Source organism: Thalassophryne amazonica, chromosome 7, assembly GCF_902500255.1.
Source record: "Thalassophryne amazonica chromosome 7, fThaAma1.1, whole genome shotgun sequence".
NCBI lineage: Eukaryota > Metazoa > Chordata > Actinopteri > Batrachoidiformes > Batrachoididae > Thalassophryne > Thalassophryne amazonica.
The window spans coordinates 16,869,017-16,889,028 of NC_047109.1; the positions used below are offsets into that span (position 1 = coordinate 16,869,017).

Consider the following 20,012-nt stretch of genomic DNA (forward strand, 5'->3'; position numbering starts at 1 on the left):
GTTGCTGAATCTCAGGCAGGGGAGGCGGAGTGCGGCGGATTATTCCGTGGATTTCCGAATTTTTTCTGCTCAGTCCGGTTGGAATGCCGCAGCTTTAAGAGGAGTGTTTGTAGATGGTTTGAACGATCCATTAAAAGACGAGCTAGCAGTCCGTGACGAACCAAAAGATTTAGATGAACTAATATCTTTGGTTATTCGTCTAGATGATCGGATAAAGGAGCGTGGACACGAGAGAGGACGGACATCAGAGCAGGTTTTTTCGTCTCGGGGCTTTCCCCGACACAGATCTGGACTGCCTCTTCTTCGCCCCACTGAGACTCCTCCGACGGGACCTCTGGCTCCTCTTGCAGATGAGCCCATGCAGCTCGGACGAGCTGAAGCCGCCATGTTGCCCCGGTCACATAAGCGTCAAGAAAGATAGTGATGACGTATCTCCAGGTGTTCTGGGACAGGCATAAAAATGGACACACACAAAAAAAAAACCCTTTGGTTGTTTAGTTATTTGGGCTATTTTTGTTTTTTTTTGTAAGGGGTTATAAATTGTTTGGGGATTTAGAGGCGGTTCCGGAGGAGCTCGGCTGGACTCAGGTAATCGTTTGTTTTCATTATTTGGACTTAGGTATTTTCTGTTTGAGGATTGGGTTGTTTTGTTTTGTTGTTTTTTATTTCCCTGTTTCCCTAACCCCAACCTCACATTCTCTAAGACCGTTTGTCTTTTGGGTTGTGGGGTGGTGCAGGTTGGTTACGCTGAGCGTTTCTCAGAAAACCTCTGCACCTAGGAGGGGGTTGTCAGGGGCGTTTTTTTGGGTTTGGTTAGGGCCCGGTTCCTCTCCAGCCCCGGTGGGCCTTTGACCCTTCGTCATTGGTGTTACCGGGGTGTGGTGCAGCGGGAACATACCTCAGTCGGAGTGGTGGGCCGATCTGTTGCCGTTCGCCATTTCGGTAGTTCCACCCCTCCCGATAGGCTGGTGGTATGGTCGGGTTGGGGCACCGGACGTCTTTCCGGTTTTCCGCTGCGCTTCGGGGATGGGACCGGGTTAGTTTTTCCTGTTTCCTTCCCCAGCTTAGTAGTTTTGTGCCGTTTGCCAAAATTGGGCTAACGATAGGCTCTGGGAGTGATCTTGGGTCTTTCGGGGTGCTGGGGGGGGTAACAGGGTTTGACAGTTGTTTTATTTTGCCCCCGGGGTGTTTTAATGAAGTCCGCCGGGGGTTGGATTTTTGTGTTGTTATGTTTCCTTCCAGGTTCCACCTCCAGGGTCGATGGGACGGTCCTCTGGGGGGGAATTGATTGTGGGGCTGATTAACCAAGTGTGGCCGGGTCTGGGGTTCCTGGGTTGTGGGGAGGGTACCTCCTGGGGTTGATGGTACGGTCCTCTGGGGGCCGCTGTTCCTCCATGTAAACCTGGGGACCTCTGTAAGATTCCGGTTTTGGTTGTTCTCTCCTGGAACTGGCGGTAAAGGTCTTCTTGGGGGGGGGCTCTGCATATCGTTCTGGGGGGGGGTTGTTTGTTATTTTTCTTTGTGAATTTATGTTTGTATTGTGTTGTTGGGGCTGTGTTGGGTTATTGCATTTGGGAGTTTTTCTTTTCTTCCCGGGGTTGGATGGGACGGTCCCCTGGGGAGGGTTTGGGTGGGTTTTGTGTTTTTCTTCTGTGTTGGGTTGTATATGGGACTTGTTTGGGGGTTTTGTTGATGCCAGCCAGCCTTCCAGCCGCGGTGCCCTGTCCTGCCGTCTGCTTTCTGTCATGGACCCCGGAGGGAGGTGTTGTTCTCGGGCCTGGTCTGTTCGGTCGCCGGGAGGCTTCCCTTTGATGGGGGGGTACTGTTGTGTGTTGGGGGTTTGGCTGGATGTTTTTGTGTTGTTTTCTTTTCTTTGCTCTCCAGGTGGTATGCAAACTGGTTTTTGTCTGTGGAGACGGTGCTGGCAGAAGAGTCCTTCACCCTCATCAGCATTATTAGCTGCACCTGTGGATGATGTTCACGTGTAAACTTAAAGACTTTCAGCTGAAGCAGATAATGAGATGGCGTTCTGCATTTAAGCCATGAGTGGTTCAAGCAGAATTGCCGGGAACTCGACCTTGTGACGTTCGTTTGTGAGACGCTGAGGACCGCGCCAGGGTTTGACACATCGTGCCTGTAAAGGAGGACGGGTGAGGGACACATGCTGTCAGCACACATCAGAGGTGATTATTGTCTGAATGATCGTTAATAGTAATTTGGCATTTTGTTACGCAGTATATTTGAACATTGATGAGAATTGTGCAGTTTGCTTCTCACTGCCGTGGCGTACGGACTGATGATCCTCCACCTGTTGTGAGAAGCTGCTCATTTACATAAAGCTTAAATTCAGACCTGAATGTGTTGCTGATAGTGTGTATCTCTGAAGGATATTTGCTGTAGCTCTGTTAACTTACCTCACCTTTTCCATCCTTCACAGAGTCAGTTTGTCGTGTCCACCTGGGGGGTGTTTGGCGGTGAATCTGAGTCCAGAAGTGCCGAGGCTTCGATCCTTTTGGGCGCTGGAGAGCGCGCCGTCCTTCACTCCACCAGACAAACCAAATATTTATGTTGTACACTAATTATTGCACTAGAGGGGAAATAAAATCGTTTTGTTTGTGGAACCGCTTTCTGGTTATTTAGCGCTGGGTTCGGTCAGACATTGGTCCGCTCCTCAACCTGTGTCTGCACATAACATCTAGAGCAGCTGTGCCTGTTCTCCATGTAATGTGAAGTTGTGTCAGGAAGGACATCCAGTGTAAGACTAGTGCCAAATCAAAAACCGAAAGAGTAGCCAAAAAATGCTTAATGTGTTCACAGCCGTCAATCAGCTGAACAAGAGCAGCCTTCAGGAGGGAGGCACGTCTATGCCAGCAGTTTACAGAAGGCACGGCCATACAGACGCCATATAGCAAGATGGAAAACACTTTTAAATGTCAAAAACAGGACACCTGGGTTCGAGTTCCCTAAAAACACCTATACCTCTAAAATCATCACATCAACAAATATGACAAAGATTTAGTTATTTCAGAATGAAAGGGAGAGAAGTGAAGGAAGGGACCTCCCGGCAATCGAAATGTTGTGATGTCGGCACGTTTGGCTGCTTCTCTGATGATGGTGTGACGGCAGAACAAATTATGAAGTCTTCAGGAAAGAGTGACTGCAGCACATTTCTCAAAAAGCACAAGAGACGCTGCAGTCATGTCCTCATATCTGTACATCAGCATTACTGAGAGGAAAAAAAAGATGTACTGTTCAAACTCACTACTGTGATATTTTGGCATCTTTTGATAAATTATCCTTTTCAAGCTCAAGGTCATACCACTGACTTTTTTTCTTTTTCTCTTTTTTTCGTAAAGTTGTGTGGAAAAGATGCTGCACTTCATTGTGAAAGAAAAATAGTTTTCTGTCACACTCATTTTTAAATGGACTGCATTTATATAGCGCTTTTTCTTTTTCAGACACTCAAAGCTCTTTATAGTGCCTCACATTCACACCGATGTGAGGGTGCTGCCATACAAGGTACTCGCTACACACCGGGAGCAACTAGAGGATTAAGGACCTTGCCCAAGGGCCCTTAGTGATTTTCCGGTCAGGCTGGGATTTGAACCGAGGATCCTCTGGTCTCAAGCTGACAAAACTCGTAATGTCAACAAAAAGCACAACTTGTTTATTTTATCCTATACCAACAAAACTGTTTAAGGACCTGTGGCCCACTCTTGGGCCGACTGTGCTGGAAATTATTAATCTTTCTTTAACTTCTGGATCTGTTCCTAAATGTTTCAAGTCTGCAGTGATTAAATCATTACTTAAGAAACCTAATCTTGACCCTAGTGTATTGATAAACTATCGGCCGATATCAAATCTATCATTTTTCTCTAAAATTCTGGAAAAAGTGGTGTCACAGCAGCTCGTAGACTATCTTACTGAGAATAATCTCTTTGAGCCACTGCAGTCTGCTTTTAGAAAATATCATTCCACAGAGACGGCTCTCACTAAAGTGGTGAATGATCTTCTGCATACAATGGATTCGGACACCACTACGGTTCTGTTGCTGTTAGATCTCAGTGCTGCATTTGATACAGTGGATCATCATATTCTACATGATAGGCTGGAAAATCATTTTGGGATTACTGGGAGTGCCCTTGCATGGCTGACGTCATACTTGACCAGTCGTTCTCACTGTGTTTTGTACATTAACACTACCTCTAACCTTGACATGAAATTTGAGGTTCCACAGGGGTCTGTCTTAGGCCCCCTGCTTTTCTCCCTTTATATAGCACCCCTTGGGCACATATTGTGGCATTTTGGGATTACCTTTCACTGCTATGCAGATGATACTCAATTATACATGCCAATAACTGCTGGTAATCTCATTCACATAAAATCCTTAGAAGATTGCCTTGCAGCAGTGAGAAGTTGGATGTCTAGAAACTTCCTACTTTTAAACTCTGATAAGACTGAAAGGATGGTTCTTGGTCCAGTGAGACATCGGCATCAATTTGACCAGTTAACGCTCAGCCTCGGCTCGTGTGTCATACATCACACTGACGAAGTGAGGAACCTTGGGGTAATTTTTGATCCTTCATTGTCCTTTGGCCTCCACATTAGAAATATTACTAGGACTGCTTTCTTCCACCTGCGAAATATAGCGAAGATTCGTCCTATCCTGTCTATGGCTGATGCTGAGACCCTAATCCATGCATTTATCTCTTCTAGATTGGACTATTGGTTCAAAATTGGTTCAAAATGCTGCAGCCAGACTTGACACGAAGCATAAAGTTCGACCACATTACACCCATTTTGGCATCCCTTCACTGGCTTCCTGTCCCAGTGAGATCAGATTTTAAGGTTCTGCTACTAACCTATAAAATTATTCATGGACTGGCTGTTATGTGCAGACGCGGGTTGAGGAGCGGACCAGCGTCTGACTGAACCCAGCGCTAAATAACCAGAAAGCGGTTCCAAAAACAAAACAAATTTATTTCCCTTCTGTGCAATAATTTGTGTACAACATAAATGTGCGGTTGTCTGGCGAGGTGAAGGACGGCGCGCTCTCCAGCGCCCAAATGGATCGAAGCCCGACGCTTCTGGACCAAGACTCACCGCCGAACACCCCCCAGGTGGATACGACAAACTGACTCTCTGAAGGATGAAAAAGGTGAGGTAAGACAACAGCTACAACAAATATCCTTCAAAGGCACACACTATCAGCAACACATTCAGGTCTGAATTTAAGCTTTATGTAAATGAGCAGCTTCTCACAACAGGTGGAGGATCATCATTCCGTACGCCACGGCAGTGAGAAGCGAGCTGCACAATTCTCATCAATGTTCAAATATACTGCGTAACAAAATACCAAATTACTGTTAACACTTATTCAGACAATCATCACCTCTGATGTGTGCTGACAGCATGTGTCCCTCACCCGTCCTCCTTCACAGGCACGATGTGTCAAACCCTGGCGCGGTCCTCAGCGTCTCACAAACGAACGTCACAAGGTCGAGTTCCCGGCAATTCTGCTCGAATCACTCATGGCTTAAATGCAGAACGCCATCTCATTATCTGCTTCAGCTGAAAGTCTTTAAGTTTGCACATGAGCATCCTCCACAAGTGCAGCCAATAATGCTGATGAGGGTGAAGGACTCTTCTGCCAGCACCTTCTCCACAGAAAAAGCCCAGTTTGCATACCACCTGGAGAGCAAAGAAAAGAAAACAACACCAAAATATCCAGCCAAACCCCCCAACACACAACACTGGCACCCTCCTATCTAGCTGACCTAATTAAACCTTACGTACCGGCCCAGGCTTTACGTTCTCAGGGTGCAGGACTACTTTGTGTCCCTAAGGTGAATAAAAAGTCTGCGGGTCACAGAGCTTTCTCTTATCGCGCTCCTGTTCTGTGGAATGATCTCCCTGCGTTAATAAAACAGTCAGATTCTGTGGAGACTTTCAAGTCTAGACTTAAGACGCACTTATTTTCCCTTTCATATGGCTAGCATACTGGTACAGTTTTATTTTACGCTTTTTACTCTTTTAATTAATTTTATTGGTAATTGGAGTGGGCCGCGGCCTCAACTTTACCTAAATTCTGGGTCTTTTAGTGAGGTTTAGGGCTGGTGGCTGGCGATCACCTTAGTATTTCTCTGTTTTTCTTGTTGTTTAATGCTGATAAATTATACAGTATTTCTTGTCTTTCTGATGCCTGATTCTGTTTTTTCTCTCTGTTTAAGGTGCAGCTCCATCCAGAGATGGGAGTTGTGTTCGTGTTGGCGATCCTCCTGTCCTGTGCACCAATAGCATTTCTTGTATATTTGTCCGTGAATTGTTCTGTAATTTATGTTTTGTAGCATGGCCCAAGCAGAGGGTCACCCCTTTGAGTCTGGTCTGCTTGAGGTTTCTGCCTCAGAGGGAGTTTTTCCTTACCACTGTTGCTCTGGGGGTTGGTAAGATTAGACCTTACCTGTGTGAAGCGCTTTGAGGCAACTCTGTTGTGATTTGGCACTATATAAATGAAAATAAGTTGAAGTTGAAGTTCAAGCCCAATGCTTTAAGCACTAGACCATCACCTCCCCTGTTGCTCTCCAACTTGTCAATTTTAGTTGCATTAAAACTCCAAAATTATGCCATGACGAGTTAGTTAGTGGGGTGGTTCGAATCTGGCTCCCAACCAGTCATAAATCTGCATATTGCCACTGTGTCTTTGGGCAAGACACTTAACCCACCTTTCCTGTGTATGAATGAGGTGGTGGTTGGAGGGGCCATAGGCACAGAGTGGGAGCCACGCTTCTGTCAGTTTGCCCAGGGCAGCTGTGGCTATGCGAGTATCTTACAACCACCAGTGTGTGTCAGTGTGCAAGTGAATGAATAATGCAACTTGTAAAGCGCTTTGGGTGTCTTGAAAAGTGCTCTATAAATCCAAGTCAGTATTATTATTATTATTATTATTATTATTATTATTATTAGTGTTACAGATGCTTTGGATTACCATTTAAAAAAAAAAAAAAAAAAAAAAAAAATCCAGGTCCCAGCAAATCCCATGAATTAAATTTTTAAGTTTTAGAGGCTTCTGTGGCTGCTAATAGAGAGGGTGCATACAACAAATTCTGTGTTTCATGGCAGTCAGAAATTATTTTAAAAACCTGTTAAATGACAGTTGAACTTGACAGACGACACATTGGACAGCCTTAATTAATTAATTATCCCCCCCCCCTCCCCCCCAGTGGAACCACAACAAAATATGTATAAGGTTTGGTCTGAACTGGAAGAAAAGCTGTTTTGGGGGGGTTGGTGGAGGTATGCCTGCTAATGAGCCTTTCTTCTCTCCTAAGTGGTTCTAATACAAAGTCTCCTCATTGTTACTGATGCACTGCCTGAAGGAAAAAGGGAATAATAATGCTTGAAATGTGCAGCTACAGCCGTAGCTAGTGTTTAAGGATTTGTGTGCACTAGAGGGAGCCAGAGTCCAAGTAAGAGGCACAAACGTTTTCTCTCTTTTTTTTTTTTAATTTTTATTATTAATTTTTTTTCACAGTTTTTATCCCTGTCAGCATTTTATCGTTGGGCGTATGCATGTTTTAAATCCAGATTCTTCATCTCCAGAGACCACTTGTATTATTAGAATCAAACAGCTCCCCCCCCGGTCTGTGTGACACACACACACAATCAATCAATCAATCAATCAATTTTTTTATATAGCGCCAAATCACAACAAACAGTTGCCCCAAGGCGCTTTATATTGTAAGGCAAGGCCATACAATAATTATGTAAAACCCCAACGGTCAAAACGACCCCCTGTGAGCAAGCACTTGGCTACAGTGGGAAGGAAAAACTCCCTTTTAACAGGAAGAAACCTCCAGCAGAACCAGGCTCAGGGAGGGGCAGTCTTCTGCTGGGACTGGTTGGGGCTGAGGGAGAGAACCAGGAAAAAGACATGCTGTGGAGGGGAGCAGAGATCGATCACTAATGATTAAATGCAGAGTGGTGCATACAGAGCAAAAAGAGAAAGAAACAGTGCATCATGGGAACCCCCCAGCAGTCTACGTCTATAGCAGCATAACTAAGGGATGGTTCAGGGTCACCTGATCCAGCCCTAACTATAAGCTTTAGCAAAAAGGAAAGTTTTAAGCCTAATCTTAAAAGTAGAGAGGGTGTCTGTCTCCCTGATCTGAATTGGGAGCTGGTTCCACAGGAGAGGAGCCTGAAAGCTGAAGGCTCTGCCTCCCATTCTACTCTTACAAACCCTAGGAACTACAAGTAAGCCTGCAGTCTGAGAGCGAAGCGCTCTATTGGGGTGATATGGTACTACGAGGTCCCTAAGATAAGATGGGACCTGATTATTCAAAACCTTATAAGTAAGAAGAAGAATTTTAAATTCTATTCTAGAATTAACAGGAAGCCAATGAAGAGAGGCCAATATGGGTGAGATATGCTCTCTCCTTCTAGTCCCCGTCAGTACTCTAGCTGCAGCATTTTGAATTAACTGAAGGCTTTTTAGGGAACTTTTAGGACAACCTGATAATAATGAATTACAATAGTCCAGCCTAGAGGAAATAAATGCATGAATTAGTTTTTCAGCATCACTCTGAGACAAGACCTTTCTGATTTTAGAGATATTGCGTAAATGCAAAAAAGCAGTCCTACATATTTGTTTAATATGCGCTTTGAATGACATATCCTGATCAAAAATGACTCCAAGATTTCTCACAGTATTACTAGAGGTCAGGGTAATGCCATCCAGAGTAAGGATCTGGTTAGACACCATGTTTCTAAGATTTGTGGGGCCAAGTACAATAACTTCAGTTTTATCTGAGTTTAAAAGCAGGAAATTAGAGGTCATCCATGTCTTTATGTCTGTAAGACAATCCTGCAGTTTAGCTAATTGGTGTGTGTCCTCTGGCTTCATGGATAGATAAAGCTGGGTATCATCTGCGTAACAATGAAAATTTAAGCAATACCGTCTAATAATACTGCCTAAGGGAAGCATGTATAAAGTGAATAAAATTGGTCCTAGCACAGAACCTTGTGGAACTCCATAATTAACTTTAGTCTGTGAAGAAGATTCCCCATTTACATGAACAAATTGTAATCTATTAGACAAATATGATTCAAACCACCGCAGCGCAGTGCCTTTAATACCTATGGCATGCTCTAATCTCTGTAATAAAATTTTATGGTCAACTGTATCAAAAGCAGCACTGAGGTCTAACAGAACAAGCATAGAGATGAGTCCACTGTCCGAGGCCATAAGAAGATCATTTGTAACCTTCACTAATGCTGTTTCTGTACTATGATGAATTCTAAAACCTGACTGAAACTCTTCAAATAGACCATTCCTCTGCAGATGATCAGTTAGCTGTTTTACAACTACCCTTTCAAGAATTTTTGAGAGAAAAGGAAGGTTGGAGATTGGCCTATAATTAGCTAAGATAGCTGGGTCAAGTGATGGCTTTTTAAGTAATGGTTTAATTACTGCCACCTTAAAAGCCTGTGGTACATAGCCAACTAACAAAGATAGATTGATCATATTTAAGATCGAAGCATTAAATAATGGTAGGGCTTCCTTGAGCAGCCTGGTAGGAATGGGGTCTAATAAACATGTTGATGGTTTGGATGAAGTAACTAATGAAAATAACTCAGACAGAACAATCGGAGAGAAAGAGTCTAACCAAATACCGGCATCACTGAAAGCAGCCAAAGGTAACGATACTTAACGATATTCTTATTTTCTTCAATTAGTGATGAGTAGAAAGATGTCCTAGCTTTACGGAGGGCTTTTTTTATAGAGCAACAGACTCTTTTTCCAGGCTAAGTGAAGATCTTCTAAATTAGTGTCAGGCACTTCTGATTTAAAGCTCTCTTTTTTAGAGGAGCTGCAGCATCCAAAGTTGTCTTCAATGAGGATGTAAAACTATTGACGAGATACTCTATCTCACTTACAGAGTTTAGGTAGCTACTCTGCACTGTGTTGGTATATGGCATTAGAGAACATAAAGAAGGAATCATATCCTTAAACCTAGTTACAGCGCTTTCTGAAAGACTTCTAGTGTAATGAAACTTATTCCCCACTGCTGGGTAGTCCATCAGAGTAAATGTAAATGTTATTAAGAAATGATCAGACAGAAGGGAGTTTTCAGGGAATACTGTTAAGTCTTCTATTTCCATACCATAAGTCAGAACAAGATCTAAGATATGATTAAAGTAGTGGGTGGACTCATTTACTTTTTGAGCAAAGCCAATAGAGTCTAATAATAGATTAAATGCAGTGTTGAGGCTGTCATTCTCAGCATCTGTGTGGATGTTAAAATCGCCCACTATAATTATCTTATCTGAGCTAAGCACTAAGTCAGACAAAAGGTCTGAAAATTCACAGAGAAACTCACAGTAACGACCAGGTGGACGATAGATAATAACAAATAAAACTGGTTTTTGGGACTTCCAATTTGGATGGACAAGACTAAGAGTCAAGCTTTCAAATGAATTCAAGCTCTGTCTGGGTTTTTGATTAATTAATAAGCTGGAATGGAAGATTGCTGCTAATCCTCCGCCCCGGCCCGTGCCACGAGCATTCTGACAGTTAGTGTGATTCGGGGGTGTTGACTCATTTAAACTAACATATTCATCCTGCTGTAACCAGGTTTCTGTAAGGCAGAATAAATCAATATGTTGATCAATTATTATATCATTTACCAACAGGGACTTAGAAGAGAGAGACCTAATGTTTAATAGACCACATTTAACTGTTTTAGTCTGTGGTGCAGTTGAAGGTGCTATATTATTTTTTCTTTTTGAATTTTTATGCTTAAATAGATTTTTGCTGGTTATTGGTAGTCTGGGAGCAGGCACCGTCTCTACGGGGATGGGGTAATGAGGGGTTGGCAGGGGGAGAGAAGCTGCAGAGAGGTGTGTAAGACTACAACTCTGCTTCCTGGTCCCAACCCTGGATAGTCACGGTTTGGGGACACACACACACACACACACACACACACACACACACGGACACACACACACACACACACACACACACACACACACACACACACACACACACACACACACACACCTACCTACCTACCTACCTACCTAATTATTGTCTGGAAGTTAAACCACTGACTGAAGAGTGTTTCACATTAAACTTATGCTTAGGAAGAAGATGGGCTCACATTGATCATCCTGTGTTTGATTGAATGCATGATCTGTGCACAAAGTGAGGAAATAAAACTGTGAATCTGTTTTTTTTTTTTTTTGTTTTTTTATTTACGGAGGGGTCTGGAAGTAGTCTTAGCTTAACTGTCATTTGGTGAATTTCTCCTTCAGGGAACTTGAACTGAAATAGAAAGTAACAATGTGCAAAGTTTGAAACAAACACAACACACAAAACACTGCAGTGGTTTAATTTGCTGTTGTCTATGTAACTCCACTCACACTGTATTTACGCCTTATTTTTCCTAATTAGAATCAAATTTATTGACCAAGTGTGTGAGACAGAAGGAATTTGGTTCCAGCAGTTGGTGTCTCTACTTTATTTGCACAGACAATATGCAACGTACAGTAACACACAATATACAATATCCTTGATGTATTGGTGTATTGTGACAAGAGAAGTGGAAAGAGCACACATCTTGTCCCTGTGTCAGTGTTCCCCAACCTCGCCTGCTGCTGCCTGTTTGTCAGGATGCCGGTGATTCAGTGACAGATGGCCAAGAAACTTTAATCTGAGAGAGTTTGGAGGAGGGGACGTAAGGAATTATGGTGCTGAACGCAGAGCTGGAGTTCATAAACAGGATCCTTGCAAAGGTCCCTGCATGGACTCAGTGTTGTAGTCCCATGTTGACTCAGCGGATGTTCCACAACAGGAACAACAGCTACATAAACAATATATTGATTGTTTGTTCAATCATTCCAATTTGTTGATTGCATTGTACTCCCTGGGTGCCAGACTCTGACTGCCCACTGCTCCAAGTGGTTGGATTGTGTCTAACTGTAATTAGAGTAGGTTAAATGCAGAGGACAAATTTTGTTTTATGTGTGTGTGTACAATGACAACAAAGGCTCTTCTTCTTTAATTTACAAAACCGGATTGCAAAAGAACTGGTAATTAAGCGTCTTTCTGTTCAAACAGCTGACCAGAAGTTATTTTTATGACATTCCATGCCCGTAGGAGGTGCAGTTTGTGAATTTGAACTCCAGATAAATGAAGCTGGATTCACAGTAGAGGTGGGCGATACTGGGAATTTTGGTATTGATCTGATACCAAGTAAATACAGACCGAGCATCGCCGATACCGATACTTTTTCATATTTAAGCTTCATAGAGCCAAAAGACCTAGGATAGAATTTTGCCAAACATTGTACGTGACAACAAAACACGTTATTATCACAATCAACATTTTTGTTTAAAAAATATCACTCAACACAACTTAAAACAAAATCTCCTGAGGTAGAGGACTAACAAACCACAATACAAGGGTGCACTGCTCCGTGTTGTGTGTGACAGCGCAGTGCTGCTCTTACAGAGAGTAGACGTGCGCAGCAGTCAGTGCATGCGGGAGAGAAAAAAAGCTTGAGTATCGATCTTTTTACACGAGGGTCGTTCAATATCAATACCAGCATTGGTATCGATATTAACGATATTAGGATCGATTTGCTCACCTCTAATTCACAGTAAAGGGAGGGTTGGCTCTAATTATCCACTCTGTAAATCTGATGCGTGGAAACCGATGACATCCCAACACATCCCCATTATATATTAAAAGTATTTTCATTAGGGGCTGACCAGAAGATTTTCAGCTGGCAGTAAATATTTGGAGAAAAAAATCTGGTCTGATATTTGAGGGAAAAAAATCCCATGACAATTTGCCAAATTTCTGCATCAGACTTGCAGAGTGGTTAATTGGGGCCGACCTAAAGGTTGTGCATTCATTATGTTGGTGTCTGTTGTGGACCTGCTGATGAGTTTTACAACTTTGCCAGCAAATATAGTTATGTTTTGCTAATGTAAATGGGGACTGCAGCACAGGTGGTCTAGCAAGAGAGTGCGAGTGTTTTCAAGCACAATACTAAACCCCCAAACGGCTTGGCTTTGGTGCACATTTCCTCCCTCATGTTGACCACACAGTGCTGGAACATGTGAAACATTTTTGTTATTGCAATTAAGTTGCACATGAGGGAAGCTAACCCCTGAACCCTGACCTTTCATGGTTTTGACATAACCAGTCACGTGACATTGGAACCAATCACGGGAAGAGGTACAATTAGAAATAAAAGACAACGGGCACAGGAGCTGGAAAATTTTTTTGTTTTTTTTGGGGTTTTTTTCCTGAAGGTTCTTTTTATGTGCATGCAGTTTTAGGGAAGTGGGCCAGAACCAGTGTCTGTCCCTGGCGAGAATGTTCTGACTTTATTCGTGACGCATGTGACAGTATGAGAACACCCGTGGAGCTGTTGAGATCCTTTGAGTTTCACACCAAGATGATCCTGTGAAGGATTTGATTATATTTGAACCTGCTTTCCTGGGGATGAGTTTAACAATGGATAGGAATTCAGTGTAGCACATGTGCACACTACAGCATGTCCTGCTACTTCACATAAGGACTTGTAAATTCCAAAAATAAAAAAGATGGACAAATAAACATGATGGCCAACATACTGGATGAGATTTGGTGCAGTTTGGACAACAGAAAACATTAAATAAACACAGATGAAGAAGTGAACAGTAAATTTTTATACGTGGTGTGTACCAAAAGGACAAACTCTAGAAAGTTGAGGGAGGTTATCATCGCCCATTAAACAGTAGTAGAAGAGAAGAAATGGACAATAATTTAATTAATCTGCCTGATTAAATCTGGGTATCTGCTGTCCATCTTTTCTCCTGGTTGAAGATAAAACTAAAGTACTTCTGTTACGTGTGTCACTGTGACAGGTGGTAAAATTTGAAAATATTTTGCTTTTGACAGCATGTGTGCTGCTGGTTTAAAAACAATAATAATGTAAACAAAATGAATCTTTATTCAGTTTTCTCCATTCAAACAGAACATTTTTATGTTTATGCAAAAATACTGTATTTTCCAGAGTGTGAGTCTGTTTAAAAAAAAAAAAGCCTCTTAAAGAAGAAAAACATGTAGTGTATGTAAGTCGCACCATATTTCTGTATTATCAGCACTTTATTTTGGAATTTTTGTACATTGTTTTGGTGTACTTTTTATTATTAGCATTTATTCTCATGAAAGGTCTTTAGTCCAACAACATCAGTGTCATGTGAGACCGGACCAAAAGCATACGAACCCGAACCTTGTTCCAGACCTTGTTCCAGACTTTAATGAATAAAAACGCCCTCAAACCGCCTCCTGTGTTTAATCAACTATTAAATTAATTAGCAACTATTTTGATGAGTAGAGTATTTGGTTAGGTTGGAGTTTCCTCCAGTTTCCTCCCTCTTCCGCCTACAATCTAGCACCAGCTCCTTTGTCTTTGAGGAGTTAAGTGCCAGGTTATTTAGGGAGCACCAAGTAGTGAGGTTCAGGACCTCTTTGTAGGCTGTCTCATCGTTGTTTTATTGAGTCTTAAAGTAAATAAATATGAAATTGGTCACTGGATCCTTAAACTCTGGACATAATAAACTCTACATGGTGGATCTTTGAGCTCTGGACATAAATAGAAATAAACAAAATTTGTAGTTTTTGTCAAAAGCATTTCCTTTCAGACATTATTGACATGAATATCTTTCCATACATCTGAGCTGAGCTCTTGCAGCTGTACTGTGCTGCACATCAGGATGGAATTCATAACGAATGTCTCATTTTGGGAGGAAAAAAAATGTTTTAGTCGATTGTAGTTTGTCTGTATTACAGCGTTTGGAAAGAGGTGTCATTTTATTTAAAGCGGTGATTCGCTTTGAAGTGGTGCAGCGTTTGGAGCTGTGCCAATGGAACAGAGGAGGATTCTCGTTTCTTGACTGCAACAAGACAAGAGTCCCAGTTAGTTACTTTAATCCACACAAAAGTGACTCACGATTGACATATTTTAATGGCTTTGAGAGGGGTTAAGAAGCGGACTTTCCGCTTCTGAAGAACAGCGAATCAAAGAACCAACGAGCCAGTGGATCGAAGCATTGCTTCATTGGTTCACGCTTCAAAGTGGAGTCGCGCTGCAGAAGCGGTTGATTACAGACCAGCTGCAGGGTCTGTAATCAAAATAGAGGAATGATCATTTTCCCGACAGACACCCTCAAAAACAACAGCCGCTCTGAAGGACCGATAAGGGAATCATTAAGCAAAAAGACTATTGATGTCGGTGGATCGAATCATTTCTTAACGATACCCGAAAAGAACCGGTTCTCAACACCCAGCCCTAGTGGCGTAACACGTATGTCCAAAATCATCCATCGGTGTGAAACCGTATTGAGATGAAGTGGCTGTAAAGGAGGTAGCAGGTGATTTATATCATTTCCAAACCACTGAGGGACCCATGGTGCCCTGTGGCTGGACTTCTTCCTGTCCTGAAAAGACCACGGCTGCTGTTCTGCAGTTTACAGCCCTGATTACACGACCAAGCTGCCACTCCTCTCAGCCTGAACATTGTTAGTTAGATCACATCCATGATGTCAGACAAAGCCGTATTTATTGTCAGACCTTGAGACGAACAGCAGGTCACCTTCGTTTTTCATCTTTAATCAAGTTACGTCCTGCTTCCAGTCCTCAGCGTGCTTCCTGGTCACTTAGAACAGCAACATGCTGCAGTTAAAAGAAAAAAACAACAATAATTTATTTTATTTTATTTTATTATTACTCCAGGCTTGTAGTTTATCAGTTACCATAGCAATGTCATAAAGGCATCATGTGTCTCATGGTACATTCTGTCCTACTGGTGTTGCCGTCTGGTGGATTATAGCAACAGAAAACATCACAGTGCACCTTTTTCCTGTCTGCTAAGAACAGGAAACTGAGGCAACAGCAGGCACGGGCTCGCCAGAGCTGGACAATAGAAGGTCGGAAACACATTGTCTGGTCACAAATGTCTCATTTCTGCTGCAGCATTCAGATGGTCAGAGTTTGAGAACATGGTTCCATGCTGCCTGTTGCACTGGGCTGGCGGTGCTGTAATGGTGATGCTGTCACGTCATCTATATGGACAAAAAACTCTGAGGAATGTTTCCAGAGCCTTGATGATGAATCTGTACCATCAAGATTGACAAGACTGTTCAGGCCGGTACGAGTCTGTGTACGGGTATGATCTAAATCCATCCCCCCGCCCGCGTTGTGACACCTGGCTAACGGATCAAGTAGGGATTGCCTGTTGGGGTGAAATGCAGTGGGGACCTTGCGTTAGCTGCTATGGTAACCATGAAGTCCCAACAGGAACCCTGAGCATGAGACGGCTAACGCGGCTCTGGTGAAACAAGATGTCCTCAACGGTGGATCAGGTGAAGGAGGTGATGGCGGGTGAAGGCTGCAGCAGGTCCTCTGATTTTGATGGTCTGGGATTTCACAGCCCCAGGTGAAGGATCTCTCAAGGACCGTGTGTTTGTCAGCGTGCAGCGACATTCCCACGTTAAACAAACCCACACACGGGCGTCTCTAGATCAACCCTGGATTTCCGATGGTGTGGCATTTTTCCAGGAACTGATCAAGAGACAATCTTGCTGGTCACTTGCTGCTACGATGAGTAAGACGTACCCAATAAAGTGGCTGGTGAGTATGTCAGTCCTACTTGGACTAGTCTGGAAAACCTCCCAACGTGTTCGTTTTATGGTGCCTTTTTGGCAATTTGGTCTTTTCTTTTTTTCTCCCTCTCTCTCCTCTATTTTTAGCATTAATGATCCGATACCACATGTCACTGCATCCGCCACACCACATCCCCTGGTCTTGGATGGCAACCATCCAGTCAAACAACTGGTCTATCCCCACCTCTCAAAAGTGACCATGTGCTGCAGCCAGGTGGCGTTGTTACTCCTCTTTGTTACTTTGGTTGTGTACTGCTTCCTGTGAGCTCCACTCGTCCATAAACATTCTCTACTGAGCTAAAAGAATAGTGCTTGTTTTGACCTATGACCCCTCACTGTGTTCAAGTAACATGTCTGTAGTGAAGAGCTGAATTTAACAGAAAGAGCCTCAGCTGAATATTGAAACTGATGGAGATGCAGAACAGAAATGTTTTTGTATGTTAGGAACCAAAACAGTCTGGTCCTACACCACCGGGTCCGAGTCCTGCTCCTTGGGACCCTGAGTACTTGGTATGTTGCTCCTCTTCCCTGTTCTTCTCAGACCTGATCAGCTCAGTCCGGCGAGTCCAGCCAATCAACAGCTGGCTCAACAACGTAACTCGCCTGATTTTGGCTCTTTATGTGCACTTGGATCTAGGAGAAGCAGTACTTGGGGTCCCGAAGACCAGGATTGGGAACAACTGCCCTGAACTGTTCATACACTTTAAATGGAATGAACCTCAACGTTACCAGCCTGCACAATGATTTTGTGTTTATTTACTGTGATGGACAACTGAAACTACAGGAGAGTTTCTTCATGCCTCTGGGTCCGATTTTGTTGGTTCTGGTTAATTAGCTCATTTCTGCTTTGATTCTTTTGACAGTGGATCCGACATTTAAACATTTTGATCAGTGATGGATCTGTGTTTTTGGATGCCGGATAATTTGATACTTTTTATACTTTATACTTTTTTATTTTTGTTGAACCCTAAAACTGCTGCTGTGATCACTTCCAGCTACTGATGTCATTGAAAAATTCTCTCTGTGATTTCAGCACTGTCTGCTGGCCTTCAAGTTCATCCTGGCCTTCCTCATCCCAGACGTTCCCAAACACATCCGGATTAAACTGGCCCGCTTGGAGTTTGAATCCCTGAAGGCCCTGAAGAAAAAGGTAATATTGGATGGTGTGACTGCAGACAGAATAAGTTTGTATTCTAGTTCTGTTACACAGAGCTCAGAGTGAAAAGAATTTAATGACATTCATAACAGCCTCTACAAAATGATTTATTAATTCATGAGTATAAAATACGAGTATACAGTACATTTAAATATTTATTTATTTTACAAATTTTAGTGTAAAACATTAATATTTATTTAAAACAAAAGCATTTTATTCAATTTTTCTTTGACAATAGAGCTCTTGGCTAAATTCCATTGTACCTACGTTAAAGGTAAATGACCACCAGGTGGAGCTATTTCTCGATTTCAAGAACCTTGAGTTCAGGCTGCTGTGGGACACGATGACAATCATGATGCTTACAGTAGTAGACAAATTAAATTCGCTCATTTAGAGTAAATGTATGAATGCTGTTGGTGTAAATGTAAATTTTAATCATTTTAAATGTCTCTGTCTTCTTCTGACAGGTGTTTTCTGTGACTATATTGCGCATGCTGTCTGTCAGCTGTTTAATTATTAATAATAATTAATTAATAATGATAATTCATTAATAAGTTTAATTATTAATAATAATTAAACTGTTAAAGATTTTCTTTATTGATCTTATTGTACACTCTGTGCAAAGCACAGCACAGGTGTCATTGCTAATTTCTTCCTGGCACTCTGATCGCTTACACACTCGGCCCCCACGTCCTTGAAGTAACAATAACGCTTATAATGTGTGTTGGTCTAAATGTGACATGTGGTCTGGTGTAGAGGTGATGCATTGATATCGTCCATCACCACAATCTGAAACTTGGTCTAAAGTCCATCAATGTGTGGCGCTGTACAGATCGCACAACTGATATAAATGGCTCCAGAGCATATGAATGTGCTGCGTGCACATATCGCTACCAGTCACCTGCAGTAACAGGATATTAAAATGACAGCTTATTGCAACCTCTGTAGGAAAAGAAATTAAAAAACACAATGGGAGGAGCGAGAAAAAAATTTAGTATTTTACAAGAGAACTGTCTTCAATGGAAGCCTGTTCTCCGCTGTGCCCCTTTACACCCAAAAACCTGTAACAGAAATGAGATAAATATTCACATAGAAGCTTCCAAACACATGCTTGTGATGTGTTCATGTCAGTCTGAGCCTCCAGCGTCGGCTTGCTGATGTGCAAGCAGGGTGTGACTAATGGTGTTAAGTCAGCGAGCAGCGTCACGGATCAGCGCGTCGCCGTGAAGGACGCAGGCTGCACTGCTGATGGTGTCAAAGCTCTAAAAGAGCATCAGTGTGATCAGTGGTTGTGTTTTAATTATCACTCAGTCACCCAAATGGTACGTTTCACACTGTCACTGCCTCCAGATACGATTTACAGGGACACGCCGAAAACAAATCCTCACTTCCAGTTCACTGGCGGCTTTTTAGAGCTGAAAAGTGGAACGCGTGCTGCTGCACAGAGAGTTATTACAGGGTTTGTTTTTGCAAAGTTCAAGGTTATTGGTCAAAGGTCAGAATTTTCAGTTTGATTCCTGTTTGCACTGAACGTGGCCCACACATGTAGGTGGGTTCCAGAATAGCTGTGAGAAGATCAGCCAAAGGTCATCAATCAGGGTCAAGGTCACATCTGTTGTTCTACTCTTTCCAGGTTCTTTGGCTGATTCCTACCAAACTTGGTATGTTGAAGGTCGACCCCTGAGTTGCCCTCAGAGGGTTTCTTTTGGTAATGTTCAAGGTCATTAAGGTCAAGGTCAGGAAATGTGGTTTTTAAGGGGAGGTGATGGTCTAGTGGTTAAGTGTTGTGCTTGATACCAGAGGATCCTCAGTTCAAATCCCAGCATGACCGGAAAATCATTAAGGACCCTTGTGCAAGGTCCTTAATCCCCTAGTTGCTCCCGGTTTGTAGTGCAGTTCCTCTTTACTCCACTTGACGAGCTGAAATGTTCAAAAAAATCTTTCACGCATAAATATATAAATAATAAATGCATAAATAATAAAAGTGCCGCGATCTAATCGCCAACACGATGTGCAGCTCAAGTGGAGTAAAGAAGTGAACAGAGCGAGTGGTGATGTCAGCAGATCACATCAGAGTGCAGCTCGTCTGAATGATTATAACAAGAAGTTAAATCTGTTATAAACATTCTTTAACAGCTGC

At 42.6% G+C, this 20,012-nt stretch overlaps 1 protein-coding gene across 2 annotated transcripts in view; it reads left to right on the forward strand.

Moving 5' to 3' along the window:
• Window positions 1-20,012, forward strand: part of ano10a (anoctamin 10a) — a 66,377-nt gene that overhangs the window by 34,513 nt on the left and 11,852 nt on the right. For both annotated transcript variants that reach the window (XM_034173904.1, XM_034173903.1), the window contains exon 13: window positions 17,750-17,866. In XM_034173904.1, coding sequence (XP_034029795.1) covers window positions 17,750-17,866 — 117 coding nt within the window. The remainder of the gene's footprint in view (window positions 1-17,749; window positions 17,867-20,012) is intronic.